Source organism: Juglans microcarpa x Juglans regia, chromosome 6S, assembly GCF_004785595.1.
Source record: "Juglans microcarpa x Juglans regia isolate MS1-56 chromosome 6S, Jm3101_v1.0, whole genome shotgun sequence".
Lineage (NCBI taxonomy): Eukaryota > Viridiplantae > Streptophyta > Magnoliopsida > Fagales > Juglandaceae > Juglans > Juglans microcarpa x Juglans regia.
In genome coordinates, this window is record NC_054605.1 from 6,083,082 (window position 1) to 6,098,323 (window position 15,242).

A 15,242-nucleotide genomic window follows, 5' to 3' on the forward strand; every position below is an offset into this window, starting at 1 on the left:
CGTTGACATGAAACTGTGGAGAAACGACATGAAGATGTGGATGTTGTTCAGTTTCTTATCGTCCTAAAACCCAAATATGAGTTTGCTCATGTACAAATTTTGATTGGTCTTAAACTCCCTTCTCTTCTCAAGGTTTTTCAACGGATTAGGTGCGCTACCCTTCCGTATGGTAGTTCCTAGTTGAAATCTGACCATAGTGGGAATCGCTTTGCTCTGTGTAGGGTCTCCCTCAGATAGACAGTTTACTACATGATACTGTAAAATTTTAGGAGATAACCTAGTCGCCTACAAAAATAAGAAACAAATAATAGTGGCTGAACTTGAGAGGGTGCTATTGATGGAGGAGATTTCTTGGTGGCAAAAGTCAAGGGCTCTTTGGTTGAAAGAGAGGGATAAATGCACTAAGTTTTTTCATAGAGTGGCTTAATCACATTAGCGAAGTAATGCTATTGCGATGCTTCATTCAGATAATTGTGTGATTTCCTTTCTACCTAAGATTCAAGATCATATTGTGCAATGTTATGAGTCTCATCGAACCAGCTACTTGGAGGCCAAATCTGGATGGTTGGGCTTTTAAGTCTTTAGATCCTCAAAGTGTGAGATGATTGGAAAGACTTTTTGACGAAGATGAGGTTCATCATGTGATTAGTTGGATGACGAAAGACCAAGCTCCTGGTCCCGATGGTTTTTCTATGGCATTTTTCAAAGCTTGTTGGGATATTCTGAAAGAAGATGTGATATGGGTCTTTCAGGAGTTCTATTCTTAGAAGAAGTTTGAAAAGTGCCTCAATGCAACTTTCATTGCTCTCATCCCAAAGAAACCTGGGGCTTCAAAGGCAAAGGATTTCCGTCTTATTAGTCTTGTGAGACAAGATAATTTTGAAGCTTCTTGCTAACCGTATGAGCACAGTTATGGAGAAAATGCGTTTGTTGGGGGGAGACAAATCCTTGATTCAGTTTTCATTGCTGATGAATACTTAGATAGTAGAATGAGGGAGGGAATTCTTGGTATTCTTTGTGAGCTTGACATGGAAAATTCGTATGATCATGTGAATTGGGAATTCCTCTTTTATATGCTTGGGAGATGTATCTTTGGGGAGAGATGCCGTTTGTGGATTAGGCATTGCATCTCTATTACTCAGTTCTTAGTGTTGGTTAATGGCAACCCTGCTGGTTTTTTCCATAGCTCTTGTGGTTTGAGGCAAGGGAACCCTTTGTCCTCCCTTTCTCTTTGTTATTATCATGGAGGTGCTTGGTCGGATGGTGGAGGCCGCCGTTGGGGGAGGATTTATTTTCAGTTTTTTGGTGCGAAATGCTAATAATGGTTCTACCATACTTTCTCATCTTCTTTTTGCATATGATACTCTTCTTTTTATACGATGTGGATCGTGGCCAAATTCAAGCTTTAAGGGCATTGCTATTATGTTTTGAAGTTGTTTTGGGTCTCAAGGTAAATCTTGAAAAGTCTGAGATGGTCACGGTGGGGGTGGCGCACAACATTAATAGCTTGGCAAGTTTTTTGGGCTGTAAAGTTGCTTCCTTGCCTATGAAATATTTGGTCCTTCCATTGGGGGCAACTTTTAAGGCTAAAGCTATTTGGGATGGGGTTGCTAAGAAAATTGAGAAAAGGTTGGCTGGGTGGAAATGGATGTATCTATTGAAAGGGGGTAGAATGACCTTAATCAAGAGCACTTTTTTCAATCGTCCCACTTATTTTTTATCATTAAATCCTTTGCTTGCAAGGGTGGCTAACTGGATTGAAAGGTTATTTCGTGCTTTCTTGTGGGGTGGAATGGGGAGGAAATTAAGTTTCATCTGGTTAGTTGGAATAAAGTTTGCTCTCCCATTTGTTATGGAGGTTTGGGGGTTCATAATTTGAGGATATTTAATAAAGCCTTGTTGGGAAATGATTATGCTGATATCAATCAGAAGGGGAGTCACTTTGGAGGGAGGTTATTGATTGTAAATATGGAAGTAGTGCTTGGGGGCTTAGTGTTCTAATGAGGAAAGGGGGCCATATGGTGTGGGTCTATGGAAATTCATTAGAAAGGGCTGCGAGAGTTTTGCAAGCCAATTTAGCTATGCAGTTGGAGATGGTTCTAGGATCCAATTTTGGCTTGATATTTGGTGTGGTGAACGCGCTCTCAATAGGGTGTTTCGGGCCATCAATCGTCTGGTTTCTTATCAGTACGCCTCTGTGTCGGATCTGTTAGTCCTTTCTAACTGTTCTTACCAATGAGATGTTTCTTTTACTAGAGCTATATATGATTGGGAAATTGATGAAGTTTTAGCTTTTTTCAGTTTTTATATTCTATGAGTTGTGGAGGCCCAAAGGGAGCAATAAGTTTACAGTTCGATTGTATTATAAGCTTTTGACTGTTTTTCTTTCCTTGGAAGTGTATTTGGAGGTCTCATGTGCCTTCCAAAGTTGCTTTCTTCATATGTGGACTGCCTCTCTTGGGGAAATCCTGACGACGGACAATTTGAGGAAGCACAGTCTCATTGTTATAGACTGGGGTTATATGTGTAAGAAGCATGAGGAATCTGTGGATCATTTACTTGTGCATTGCGAGGTCGCAAGGGCACTGTGGGATGAAATTTTTTGTAGAACTAGTATGCCTTGGGTGATGCCTTTGAGGGTGGTGGACCTTCTAGCTAGTTGGAATGGTCTTCACGGTTGTTCTCAGGTGGCTGCAATTTGGAGGATGGTCCTGTAACATACAGGCCCAAATTTAGGGCTTAAAACTAGTATCTTATATTTTTATTTATTTGTTTATTTATTTATTTATTATTATTATTATTATTTATTTATTATTGTCTTTATTATTTTTATTATCATTTTAGGAAATATGCTATCTGATATATTAAAACAGTGATTTTTTTCCTATCAAAACCTTTGTATAGTTATTAATTAGTTTTCATATTAGATTAGTTTCCTAGTTTGAAACTACAACTCGACTCCTCAAAATCCTCTCAGAATCCTTATCCTCGTAGGAATAATTTTCCAAGTGTAGCCAACTTCAAACCCTAGCATATTTATTGAGGACTCACGCCGCTCCCCTCCCCATTGTCTATAAACCCCACAAAAATCCCTTATTTTAAACACGCTGAAATACCTAAAGGAAGAACACTTTCGCATAAGCTTTAGTCTTTGCCCAGCCACCGCCGACCACTCTAGGAGGTCGGAGCACCACCCACGGTGCCAGAAACTGCCGGCCAACCTAGCTCCATCGCACCCACTCCCTCAAGTAAGCCACTGCCATCGCACTCACCCCTCCTCCCTCTCGGTGATTAAGTTTTCAATTTCATCTCTCTCTAAACTGTCTCTTTCTCTCTCTCCCACCCTCTCTCGGTGTCGCACCACCATAGGGACCTCCCAGTTGCACCGACGTCAAGATCAGCCACCCTGAACCGCCGTCGCACTCAATCCCTCTCTCTGTGAGTCCTTCGTTTTCACACAGCCATCCCTCTGTTGTCCCGCGTGTTTTAATTTCTGAGGAATCAGTTTGTTTCATAGCGGGCCCTTCGGCCCTAAGGCCATACGGCCAAGTCTATTCTTAAAACAAACAGAGTGTTGGGCTTACTTTAAATAGTCTTGTATTTTAAATTGGGCTTAATTTTATTATATTGTTTTAGTAATTTTATTGGGCTAGCTATACTTTTAGAAAAACATTACTCTTCCATGGGCTTTATCTACTTGAATAATTATGAGCCCATAGACGAAAATTTTATAAAAAGTATTTAAGGGATTTTAAAGTATGTTTTTAGAGTTTGCTATGAAGCCTATTATTTTAGTTAAGTTCCATTATACATATTTAATTACTTGGAGTATTATGACACGCTTTTCTAGGAAATTAGTAACATCTAGTACCTCGTATAGGTAACGCGCTACAAGTTGGAAATCAGGAAGTAGCGCTAAGAGGTAAATGGTATGATCATATAAATGCATGCGTAATGTGAATATTATTGTTATGTATGAAAATATGATGTGCTTATGATGTACGCTACGCTAAGAGACAAGTCCAGGTTAGATTCCTTTCATGATCTTGATGAAATATGAGATTATGCTTGAATGAATGAATTTGTTTGATTGTAGAATGTTACTAAAATCATAAGAAAGCCATGAGATGTTCATGTAGTAATTCAAGTCAAGTATGCCGTGTAATTAAATAGCCAGATTATGCAAGCCATGTTCATGTAATACTTAGATAATGTATGTCATGTTCATGTAACACTTAGATCGTGTATGCCATGTTCATGTAGTACTTAGATCAGGTATGCCATGGAATGTCATAAAATGTTCAGATCATGTTATGTTATGTCATGTTATACTATGCCATGTACAAGAAAATGCCATGTTATGCTATGCCAAGTACAAGAATATGTCATGTTATGTTATGTCATGAATAAGAATATGCCATGTTAAGAAAGTTCATGAAGCCTAATGAATTCTCATGCATTAAGAAAAATAAGAAGTTTTAAGACAGTGCCACGGACTCAAGCATGGTTAACCACAAGTAAAGTGAAACACGGACCCATGTTATTCAGTTAAGTGAAACACGGACTCAGGCGTGTTTCACTCCATGTTATTCAGTTCAGTGAAACACGGACTCAAGCGTGTTTCACTCCATGTTACTCAATTAAGTGAAACACGGACTCAAGCGTGTTTCACTGGACCCAAGCATGTTCTAGTCCATGTTATGCAAGTGAAACACGGACCCAAGCGTGTTTCACTCCATGTTAAGACAAGATAAACAAGTTATTATGCATTAACGTTACATGTTTGTCATGAATATGTATGCTTCAGCTCATGTTAATGATGAATATATATATGCTATGTGAACCTGTGACGATATATGTATATTTGTAAAGTTTTTCAGAAAGTCATGTTACATGTATGATTGTGAATCTATGATGCTGTATGTATGCTGTTAAGAGTCTTCAGAAATTAAGTCCATGCTAGGCCAGATTATATTTTACAGTATGATGTGCTACTTACTGAGTATTCAACTCATTTTTGTTTGTCTTCCTGTTTCCTTCCATGTCTAATTTTTACAGATGGTGATTATGATGATGCAGAGCTGGATGGCCAGGAGTAGATCTAGTACAAAGACATAGGGAGAAATAAGTGATATTTACACAAGAACTATAATCCTTTTATGTCATTCGTAGGATTGGTTTATGTCCTTCCACTTTACGTTCAGTTTTGAAACAATTATGTTCATTTCAATTTTTGATGCTTTTCAATAAACGAGGTAATTCACGATATGAATCTCTTTACCGGGCTTTGTGTTATGAATGCTAATAACATCTCTATCCAATGGGAACAGGGTGTTACAGGTCCCTTTGTGCCTTATGTGGTGTATCTGGATGGAAAGGAATGATCGGCGTTTTAATGATAAGGAGTGCACTTTGGAGGAATTTCGAAATTCTTTTGTGCACAACTTACTGCTTTGGTTTTGTGCTTCAGTGCTTAATTGAGCTAGTGCTCACGATTTTCTATCGTCATTTTATGGTTCTTAGAATGTATTTAGATGTTTCTTTTGCATACTCCGTGTACATGGGCTTTGCCTATTTCATTCATATTAATAAAAATCACTTTCTTACTTATAAAAAAAAAATGGAGATTCGTTAAGGGGTAGTTTGGTTGTTTTACTGTAATTGAAGCATATACACATTTAGTAAAGCTTGAGAGAGGCAACGTAAGCATCCTGCCTCTTTTTTCTTTCCCTGCTAATTTCGCCACACACCAAACACCAGAAAATACAAATTAATTCTAGAAAATGTTTTACATAGAAACAAGCACAAGCTCAATGGAAAATGTCATTTATTAATAAGAAGCTAGCAAAGGAAACTGAGAAACTACTTTACAAACATCAAATGCTTCCAAGAATAATAAGTGTACAATTCAAACATCAAATCCAATTGCAGATTACTTGACTTAGTTGGACAGGTAATAATGCAACTCAAAACCGTTTGCAGCATTACTACCAATCTTCAAGTTCCATCATGCTAAACACCAACACCTAATTTTCTCAAATACAACTATGTTAAGAGTCCTAATAACTATTATATTTCGTACATATTTATCCTAATAAATGCTTTATTATCCAGTACTACATTGATAACTAACAAACTAGAAAGTTAACAATTTGACAAACAAAGTTCATATACAAGTCAAGATACATACAATAGATATGATAATAGAGATTACCAAGAAATCTTTGGGGAAGAAGCAAGCTCCAATAATAGAAAAATAAAATCAAAAGAAATGGAATCCACAAAAGGGTGGTTGGAGTAATGCGTATCCAATATACAAATTAGTAAGAAGAACCGAAACACCTGAAATGATGCAGTTTGGGGATAGAATTTAGACAGGTAATATGAGACAAGGTACAGATGGAATTTGCAGCCAACACCATGTAGTTTGCAGTGTTCACTGATTAGATTACATGACAGAACAGAAAAACAATTCACTTCTTATCTCAACAAAACTTACTCACATGCAGATAGGGTAATTTACATCAAATACTTGCAGAAGAAAGAACATACCAATCCTTTTCCAGACAACTGAAAACTGAGCACAGCGTTTGCTCCCAAATGAAAACAGCTACACCAATTTCAATGGGCATTCACTAAGAGTCAGTATGTATCATTAAAGAAAAGAAGATTATATAAAAAAAGAATACATACTGTAGTGACAACACAATTCATTAATTACAGCGAAATTTTACTCATTCAGGCGCCAGCATGTGGTATGCCCATTTTGCTTAGACATTAAAAAGAAAAGGGGAAACTAACCCAGCAATTAAGATAAAGAGCAAGGATATTCCTTAGTATTTCTTAACAAAATATTATTCATAAGAAGAAAATAACTGAACATAGGGTTATCGAGCTGATTTAATTCAATGAAGCTATTTTTCTTTATTATTAGATGTGCATTTCTGGGAGAGAAAAAGATAAAAGCAAAAAATAGATGCCCACCAAATATAATATTCATAACATCTGAACATCTATAGCCATTACTAGTACCTGAAACAGCCAAGGGTCAGCATCCTGTAAAATCGACTGAAAATCTTTGGAGGCAATGACATTAAGGGTAAGATCTTCAGGCTCTGATAAAAAGAGAAGGGTAAAATATGCATTAGCCAAAAATAACCCAATTTCCCATAACCAACTTTATAAGACATATTTACTCAAAAAAGGTAATTAAAATTGAAAAAAATATAACTAACCAGTAGCAATACCATCTAACAGAGGAAGTTCTACTTTTGAATAACTTTCACCAGCATATTGCCCTTTGAACTTTTCAACAATATGCTACAGCCAAGAAAACATGCCATTTAATTGATGAATGCAAGGCCACTCACAGAGTTAGAGCAGAAGGGCAGGATGCAAAATGTTAAATGCCCCAGACAAATAAGCCAAGTGCCTTATTACTCACTAGTTGCTCATCGATACCAAATATGTCATAGTTCCTTTTCCATGAAGGATTTGACAGCAACTCGTAAGCATATCGAACCTACAAATTTTGAAGTAGATTACCTTTGCAGTTATGAAACAGTTGAGAAATATCATCCACATTGCATTCAGATGAAATTCAGCTTCTACATTAAGAAAACAAATTCAGCTCCATTACCAATCCATAGTTAGCTACACTTGTATTTTTATAAAATTACTATTTCTAGATCACTGTTATATATTACAATGCTTGACATGAAGACTCTTTCATAAAGATCATATTTGTATTTGTAACAAATGGTTGACAGTTTACACAAGCTAAGACATCATAAGGTTACAGCGTAGAAATCAAACCAACTTAGTCCAAATTGAAGTAAAATTAAATATATTTTTTAGTTAGGAAGGCAGAATCTTTAGAAAAATTTTCAAAGAAAGGAACAAATGAATAGACATGTCTACTCTGAGAATTATTTCCTGGGACGCAGATCGATAGCACAAAATATTAAAAATACTACCTTTACAAGAGGAAGTTACATACCTTAACAAAATCAGTGGCACTAGGAATCTCATTGCCTGAATTCCTGAAACCGCCACATTGTTTGAATCTTACAATAGTAGTAAATACCACGATTCTGAATAACATAAATGAATATGCCAATACTACTAACAAACTTCTCATCGAGTTTTTCATAGCACATATCTACATCAACTCCCACTAGTTTTAAGACATCAGGCTAGTAGCATTTTTAATCTATTTTTCCCACTGCCTATAAAAAAGTAAATTTTTTCCACTAGATAGTAACAAATTTATCAAAAAAAGTCCACAGCCATAGTAAACCGTATCTTCACCTAGTTGAAGGAACTCCTTTTACTCACAGATAAACGTTATACATTGATACTGTAATAGCCTTTCCAAACTTCAACAAATCAAGTGGCAATAGTTAAAACTTGATTTCCATGCCTCAAAACTTACGTATCCTAGTTACATAATACCATAGGATCACAAAGGCAGTAGTACAAAGAACTAAAAAAAATATATAAATAAAAAAAGCCACTTCCTTAAATAGAAGCTCACTAAATACTAATAGAATAAATCAGCACGAGAGCAATTACAAGAACATTTGGCACCCTTAGATCTTGCAAATGAGTTGTTCGGCAATCAATTTCTAAAACTCTCATCAAATTGATAAGATCAACAGCAGTTCGGTTGCTATCTCGATTATTTAATTGGTATGGTTTCATGAGGATATTGAATGAACAGGACATCTTGGGACACAGACTAGGGGCATGAAAACATAAATATCTGGTAGAGTTCAATAAATGTGGAAGTGTGCAAGTCAGCTAAGAAAGAAAAAAAGTGTGTGCAAGCCAAGCCATAGAGGTCCTAACGAGTGCTAACTATGTTAGTGTATGTGTGTTCGGGTTCGAGTCCATACTTATTTCTATAGTTGATTTTGAAATATAAAAATAATAAAACGCATTTATAAAAAGTTTAGATCATGTTAATACTCTCATTGGTGATATATGAATAATCTAGGGGTGAATTCTGAAAAATATTGATTAATTGAGGAATCACGAATGGTCTAACTCTTTTTATAGTGGTACACCACTCACTTCCAACTAGCTTAACATTTTATGAAGTCCACTGTCAACTTACATGTTACGCAACATTCCTTTTTATTAATGTATGAGTTTCATCCCTTCGTAAAAATGTTAATTTTAATATGGTGAAATAGCATTAATTAGTTAAATCCCAATAATCAGCATTACATGAACAATAATACTCATTACAGCTAAATGTAAGAGCTCTATTTCAATAATTCCTCTCCCTCTTTATCTGCTAACTTTCTTTAGAGTGTACTATGCAAAGTCATGCAACTTAATTCACCTAAAGAACCTTGGAACACTTTCCTTAGGGAAAGACAAATATTAGATTCATTTCTCGTTGTTTTGAAACAGTTTAAAGTTGATTAACTTGGCCAAGTCAGAGCTATAGGATAATGTGGATGATGTCAATAGCTTCACATGCATCCTACATTGTCAAGTGTCTTCTTTGTTGATGACATAGTTAGGCTTTCCATTAGGAGCTCATTTTATGGCCAAGGCAATCTAAGATGATAAGATAGACAAGTTGGACTGTCTTTTGGTGGTATGGAAGGTATCAAAGGGTAGTCGAGTAACCTTGATCAAGAGCACTCCTCTCCCTGTAGGCATTACTAACCTTATTGAGAACCTTCATAGGGACTTCTTGTAGTGCATAGGGGGGGAGCAGAGGAAATTTCATCTGATGAGTAGACCTTTGTTGTGTTCCTCATATTCCAAAATAAGAATATTGATTATATTCAATAAAGCTCTATTGGGAAAATGGCTTTGGTGTAATGTGAATCCTAGAACTAGTCTGGGGAGGGAGGTGATAGAGATGAAAAAGGAAAGCATGTGGCTTGATTGGTGCTCTTACGAGGTATATCTAAGTTTCAAGATTGCCATGGAAGAACACCTAAAGAGACTGGAGGCAATATTCCACGTATATCTGATATGAGGTGGGAACGGAACTAGGATAAAGTTTTGAGATGATATATGGTCTGGCAACAAGCCTATGGGAAGGGTTTTCTCAACTCACTTTTTAACATTTCTAAAGATAAGAATGCATTGCTAGCAGACAACTTACAACTTTCAAATTGCTCCTCTCGATGGAAGTTGTGTTTGTTCAAGCAGCATGGGATTGGAAAGCTGATCTCTTTACTATCTTTTACACTAGACTTAATTCTCTTTGACTTAGATTGGGAGGGGAAGATAAGATGCAATGGAGCATATTGAAGAGAGGGGTGTTTCCCCAATCCCTCATGACAACATGGAAGAGGAAGTAGCAAGGCCCATTAAGAGCCACTTTCTTTGTTTGGACAGTGACAGTTGGGAAGATCCTTAACGGGGGGCGGTAACTTGAGGATTATGTTTTAATTTCATTGTGCCATTGGATATATTCTTACCTTTTTTAATCAGTAAAAGAAAGATTATAGTGACTTATCGGATCTTCGCAAAGGTGATCATAATGACTCCTAGGCATCACCCATGCAAACTTGAGCCTAATGAAATCGCATTCCATAAGGCCTTGGCCATCTCACAATGAAGCAGCAAATGGTCAACGAATTCACCATTCTTCTTACACATACAACAGCACCAATTAACAATAATAATCCACCACTTCCTCAGATTATCCATAGTTAGGATTTTCCCAAGAGATATTGTCCAACCAAAGAAAGCAATCTTGAGAGGCACCTTACTCCTGCATATATCCTTCCAAGGAAAAGGGTTGAAATTCTGACCCATCATAGCCTTGAACAGAAACCAAACAGAGATTTTTCCATTCCCGGAGTGGATCCAAATCATCTTATCTGCAGTGAAATTGCTAAAACTCAGAATACATGTAACAACCCGATCCTAAGATTAGGCCATAAGATAGATTCTATGTATTGTTCATATTATTATTATTATTATTATTATTATTATTATTATTATTATTATTATTATTATTATTTTATTAGATTTTACATTTATTTATTTTACTTTTATTATTATTTTAGAAAATGTGCTAACAGATAGATTAAATTAGTGATTCCTTCCCTATCCAAAACCTTCGTATACGTTATCCATTAAGTTCCCGTATTAGATTCGGTTTCCAGTTTGAGATTAACTCCAACTCAAACTCTTGAAATCCTCTCAGAATCTGTATCTTCGTAAGAATAGGTTCCTAAAGTCTAGGCAACTTCAAATGTCAGCCAATCTCCTGAAGGTTTCCCTCCCATCGCCTATAAGAAACCCACAAAGCCTCTGTTTTAAACACATTGAAATACCTAGAGAAACAACAATTTCGCACAAGCCTTATTTCTGCCCAGCCACCGCCGAGCACCATAGGACATCGAAGCACCACCCACGGTGCCAGAAACTGCCGGCCAGCCCAACCCCGTCGAGTCCACTCCCTTCCGGTAAGCCCATCGCCGTCAGCCACCATTTTCTCTCCCTAGTGTTTTTTCGGTTTGATGGTTCTCTCTCTAAACTCTCCCTCTCTCTCCCTCTCTCGGTGTCGCACCACCATAGGGACCCCCCCCCCAGTTGCGTCACCGGTCACTCCCAGCCACCCAGAGCCGCCATCGCACTCAGTCCCTCTCTCGGTGAGTTGCCTTCCGTCGCATGATGCTCCTCTCAGGAGCATTTCTTTCTCAGCCCTTAAGGCTTTTACTTTACTGATATTAGGATGGGCTATGGGCCTTAAGCCTTTTAGCCAGGAGCCTTATAAACTTGAAGAGGGCCTATTATCTACACGGGCCATGTTTTAAGCTGGACCCAATCTTACAAAACTGGCTTATTATTTTAGAAGACTGTTTTCTAATGTGGGCCTTCAATATTATTAAACCTGAGTTGCAAAATCACTACAGTGCTATTTTATAAAATACATAATATGTAGATATTTTCTACTATTTTATATTTAAAGGACTAGATATGATAATTTAAGTGGATGAACTTGGGTTGACAGAAAATGTTTTATGGTTTAAAGTGGGCTAGTGGTGCTCTACAAAAACATGTTTTAGTATTTTATTGGGTTGGTTATATTCTCAGAAAAACATTACTTTTACATGGACTTTATCTACTTGAATAATTAAGAGCCTATAGACACAATTTTTTATAAAAGGTATTTAAAGGATTTTAAAGTATATTATGGAGCCTATTATTTTAGTTAAATTCCATTATACGTATCTAATTACGTAGAGCATTACGACACGTTTTGCTAGGAAATTAGTAACACCTAGTACCTCCTATAGGTAACGCGCTACAAGATGGAAATCAGGAAGTAACGCTAAGAGGTAAATAGTATGATCATACAAATGCATGCGCACTGTGAATATGATTGTTATTATTGTTATGTATGAAAATATGATGTGCTTATGATGGTTATCTACGTTATGCTAAGAGACAAGTCAATGTTAGATTCCTTTCACGATCTTGATGAAATATGAGATTATGCTTGAATGAATAAATTTGTTTGATTGATGGAATGGTACTAAGATCATATGAAAGTCATGAGATATTCATGTAGTAATTCAAGTCAAGTATGCCATGTAATAGAATAGCCAGATTATGCAAGCCATGCTCATGTAACACTTAGATCATGTATGTCATGTAGTACTTAGATCATGTATGTCAAGTTCATGTAGTTCTTAGATCATGTATGCCATGGAATGTCATATAATGTTCAGATCATGTTATGTTATGTCATGTTATGCTATGTCATGTACAAGAAAATGTCATGTTAAGAAAATTCATGAAGCCTAATGGATTCTCATGCATTAAGAAAGATAAGAAGTTTTAAGACAGTGCCATGGACTCAAGCGTGATTAACCACAAGTTAAGTGAAACACGGACCCAAGCGTGTTTCACTTCATGTTATTCAGTTAAGAGAAACACGGACCCAAGCGTGTTTCACTCCATGATTCAGTTAAGTGGAACACGGACCCAAGCGTGTTTCACTCCATGATTCAGTTAAGTGGAACACGGACCCAAGCGTGTTTCACTTTATGTTATTCAGTTAAGTGGAACACGGACCCAAGCGTGTTTCACTCCATGATAAAACAAGATAAACAAGTTATTATGCATTCACGTTACATATTTGTCATGATTATGTATGCTTCCGCTCATGTTAATGATGAATATATATATATACCATGCGAATTTGTGATGATATGTATACGTATGCAAAGTTTTCAGAAAGTTATGTTATGTGTATGATTGTGAATCTGTGATGGTGTAAATATGTTGTGAAGAGTCTTCAGAAATTAAGTCCATGCTAGGCCAGATTATATTTTACGGTATGATGTGCTACTTACTGAGTATTCGACTCATTTTTCTTTGTCTTCTTGTTTTCTTCCATGTTTAATTCTCGCAAATGGTGTCTATAATGATGCAAAGCTGGATGGCCAGGAATAAACCTAGTATAAAGACTTAGGAAGAAATAAGTGATATTCACACAAGAATTAGATTTCTTTTATGTCACTCATAGGATTAGTTTAAGTATGTTCTTTTACGTTACGTTCAGTTTTCGAAACAATCATGTTCAATTTAGTTTTAATATTTTTATGAATTTCAATAAATGAGATATTTCAGGATATGAATCTTTTTACCGGGCATTATGTTATGAATGTTAGTAGTATCTCTATCCTACGGGAAGGAGGTGTTACAATACAGCTAGCTGAGAATGTTGGAAATTGCATCCATCTCCCAATCCCATGTAGCTCTGAGGAAACTAAACATTCCAATGCAGAGCATGCATGTACCCTCTAGCTTCACTTACCAGGATTTTTCTGCTCTTTTCTCACTCTCATTCAGTGTTTTCGTTTTACACATCCATGTGCCTCAATTAGGCCTCTTTCTCTTTGATTGATCATTAGTAAAATCATCTTATTTTGTAAAAAAAAAAACGAAAGCATACAAGTTCTTCATATGCTTATCATATATGCCAAATTTTGCATTAATCAAATATCATTGGTTGTCTAATTAGCAAATCATTTATTCATATAATTTTAAATTTGAACATTCTTTAGACGAGGTACTTCTTAATCTGCAATTATCTCAACATTTAGAAAATATTATGCAGCATTTGGACGTTCTAAATTATTTTTTTTTTGTCGAAAGAATGACGATTTTGTAAAAAAATTTGTAAATGGAAAATCGTATAACATAGTGATTAAAAAGTTACACCAGGTGCCTAATCATAACCTTAAAAAATAAAAAAAATAAAAAAAATAAAAAAGACATATTTTCCACATATATTAATACAACGATCTGCTCTAGCAAGCGGAAGGATGAGAAAAGTGCTCTTCTCCTCCACATTGCTAATTTAACAGACAACTTCGATGATCGAAAACCATATAATCTATCCAAACGGAAGGCGTTTGAAAACTTAATCTCAAGGAATAATAGCTGCATGATACAATAATAATGGAATTATAGATATTACCACTTGGACGAAAGCTTCTCGTAGGCCTCCTCCACTTCTTCAATAGAACTGTACCACTTGATTCCAAGAACTACAATTCAGCCGACCAAAGAAACGAGTAAACAAGCAAAAAACAAAAAGCAAAACAATCACACAAATTTGTGTGTGTGTGTGTGTGTGTGGAGAGAGAGAGAGAGATAGCGTCAGTGGAGTGATTCACCGTCGTAGTGAGTGGGAGGGAAGGACTTGGAGATAACAAAGAGCTGGTAGAACATAGCGGCAGCGAAGAGAACGAGAGGCAAGGAGTAGGCTTTAATCCTCGACGCCATTGACGACCTCGCCGCCGATCCGGATGATACCCTAGCCATGTTGGTGAAAGCTCAACAGAGAGAGAAGGAGAGCCTTATATACGACACAACATTTCGATATGCGATATGCGATATGCGACAGGAGCTATTTATTCTCGCACTTTGAGATGGGATCAGAGAACGTCAAGGTTCCATGAGTTCTGGCACGTGGAGCGACGTTACTTGTTCGTTTCGGAGCGTGGGTGGTGAGAACAATGTTAGATTTTCTTAAAGATGAATGCAGACGATTGCGGCCCACGTGCAACGGCTTTTTTTGGTTTTGACTGTAAATGTACGGATACAGAGGACAGAAATGGATGCCGGACCACTCCTTTAAAATGCCACGTGTCGTTTTTACTCCAAATTTTGATAGAAAATGAAAAAAATAGTGCCAAGACTATTTCAACCTGCTAGAGTTTTTTCTTCTATTTTTTTTAAATAAAAAT

The 15,242-nt window shown here is 36.6% G+C and overlaps 1 protein-coding gene across 2 annotated transcripts in view; it reads right to left on the reverse strand.

Annotated features, from left to right (window-relative positions):
- The window catches only part of LOC121236527, a 66,989-nt gene extending 51,958 nt beyond the window's left edge, over window positions 1-15,031 (reverse strand). The window contains exons 1-7 of one of the 2 annotated variants that reach the window (XM_041132977.1): window positions 14,670-15,031; window positions 14,471-14,540; window positions 8,000-8,042; window positions 7,445-7,522; window positions 7,236-7,320; window positions 7,033-7,115; window positions 6,553-6,610 (exon numbers count right to left, since the gene is read on the reverse strand). In XM_041132977.1, coding sequence (XP_040988911.1) covers window positions 6,553-6,610; window positions 7,033-7,115; window positions 7,236-7,320; window positions 7,445-7,522; window positions 8,000-8,042; window positions 14,471-14,540; window positions 14,670-14,817 — 565 coding nt within the window. In that variant the 5' untranslated portion in view covers window positions 14,818-15,031. The remainder of the gene's footprint in view (window positions 1-6,552; window positions 6,611-7,032; window positions 7,116-7,235; window positions 7,321-7,444; window positions 7,523-7,999; window positions 8,043-14,470; window positions 14,541-14,669) is intronic. The other variant, XM_041132978.1, reaches the window with a different exon arrangement.
- Window positions 15,032-15,242: the final 211 nt, after the last annotated feature.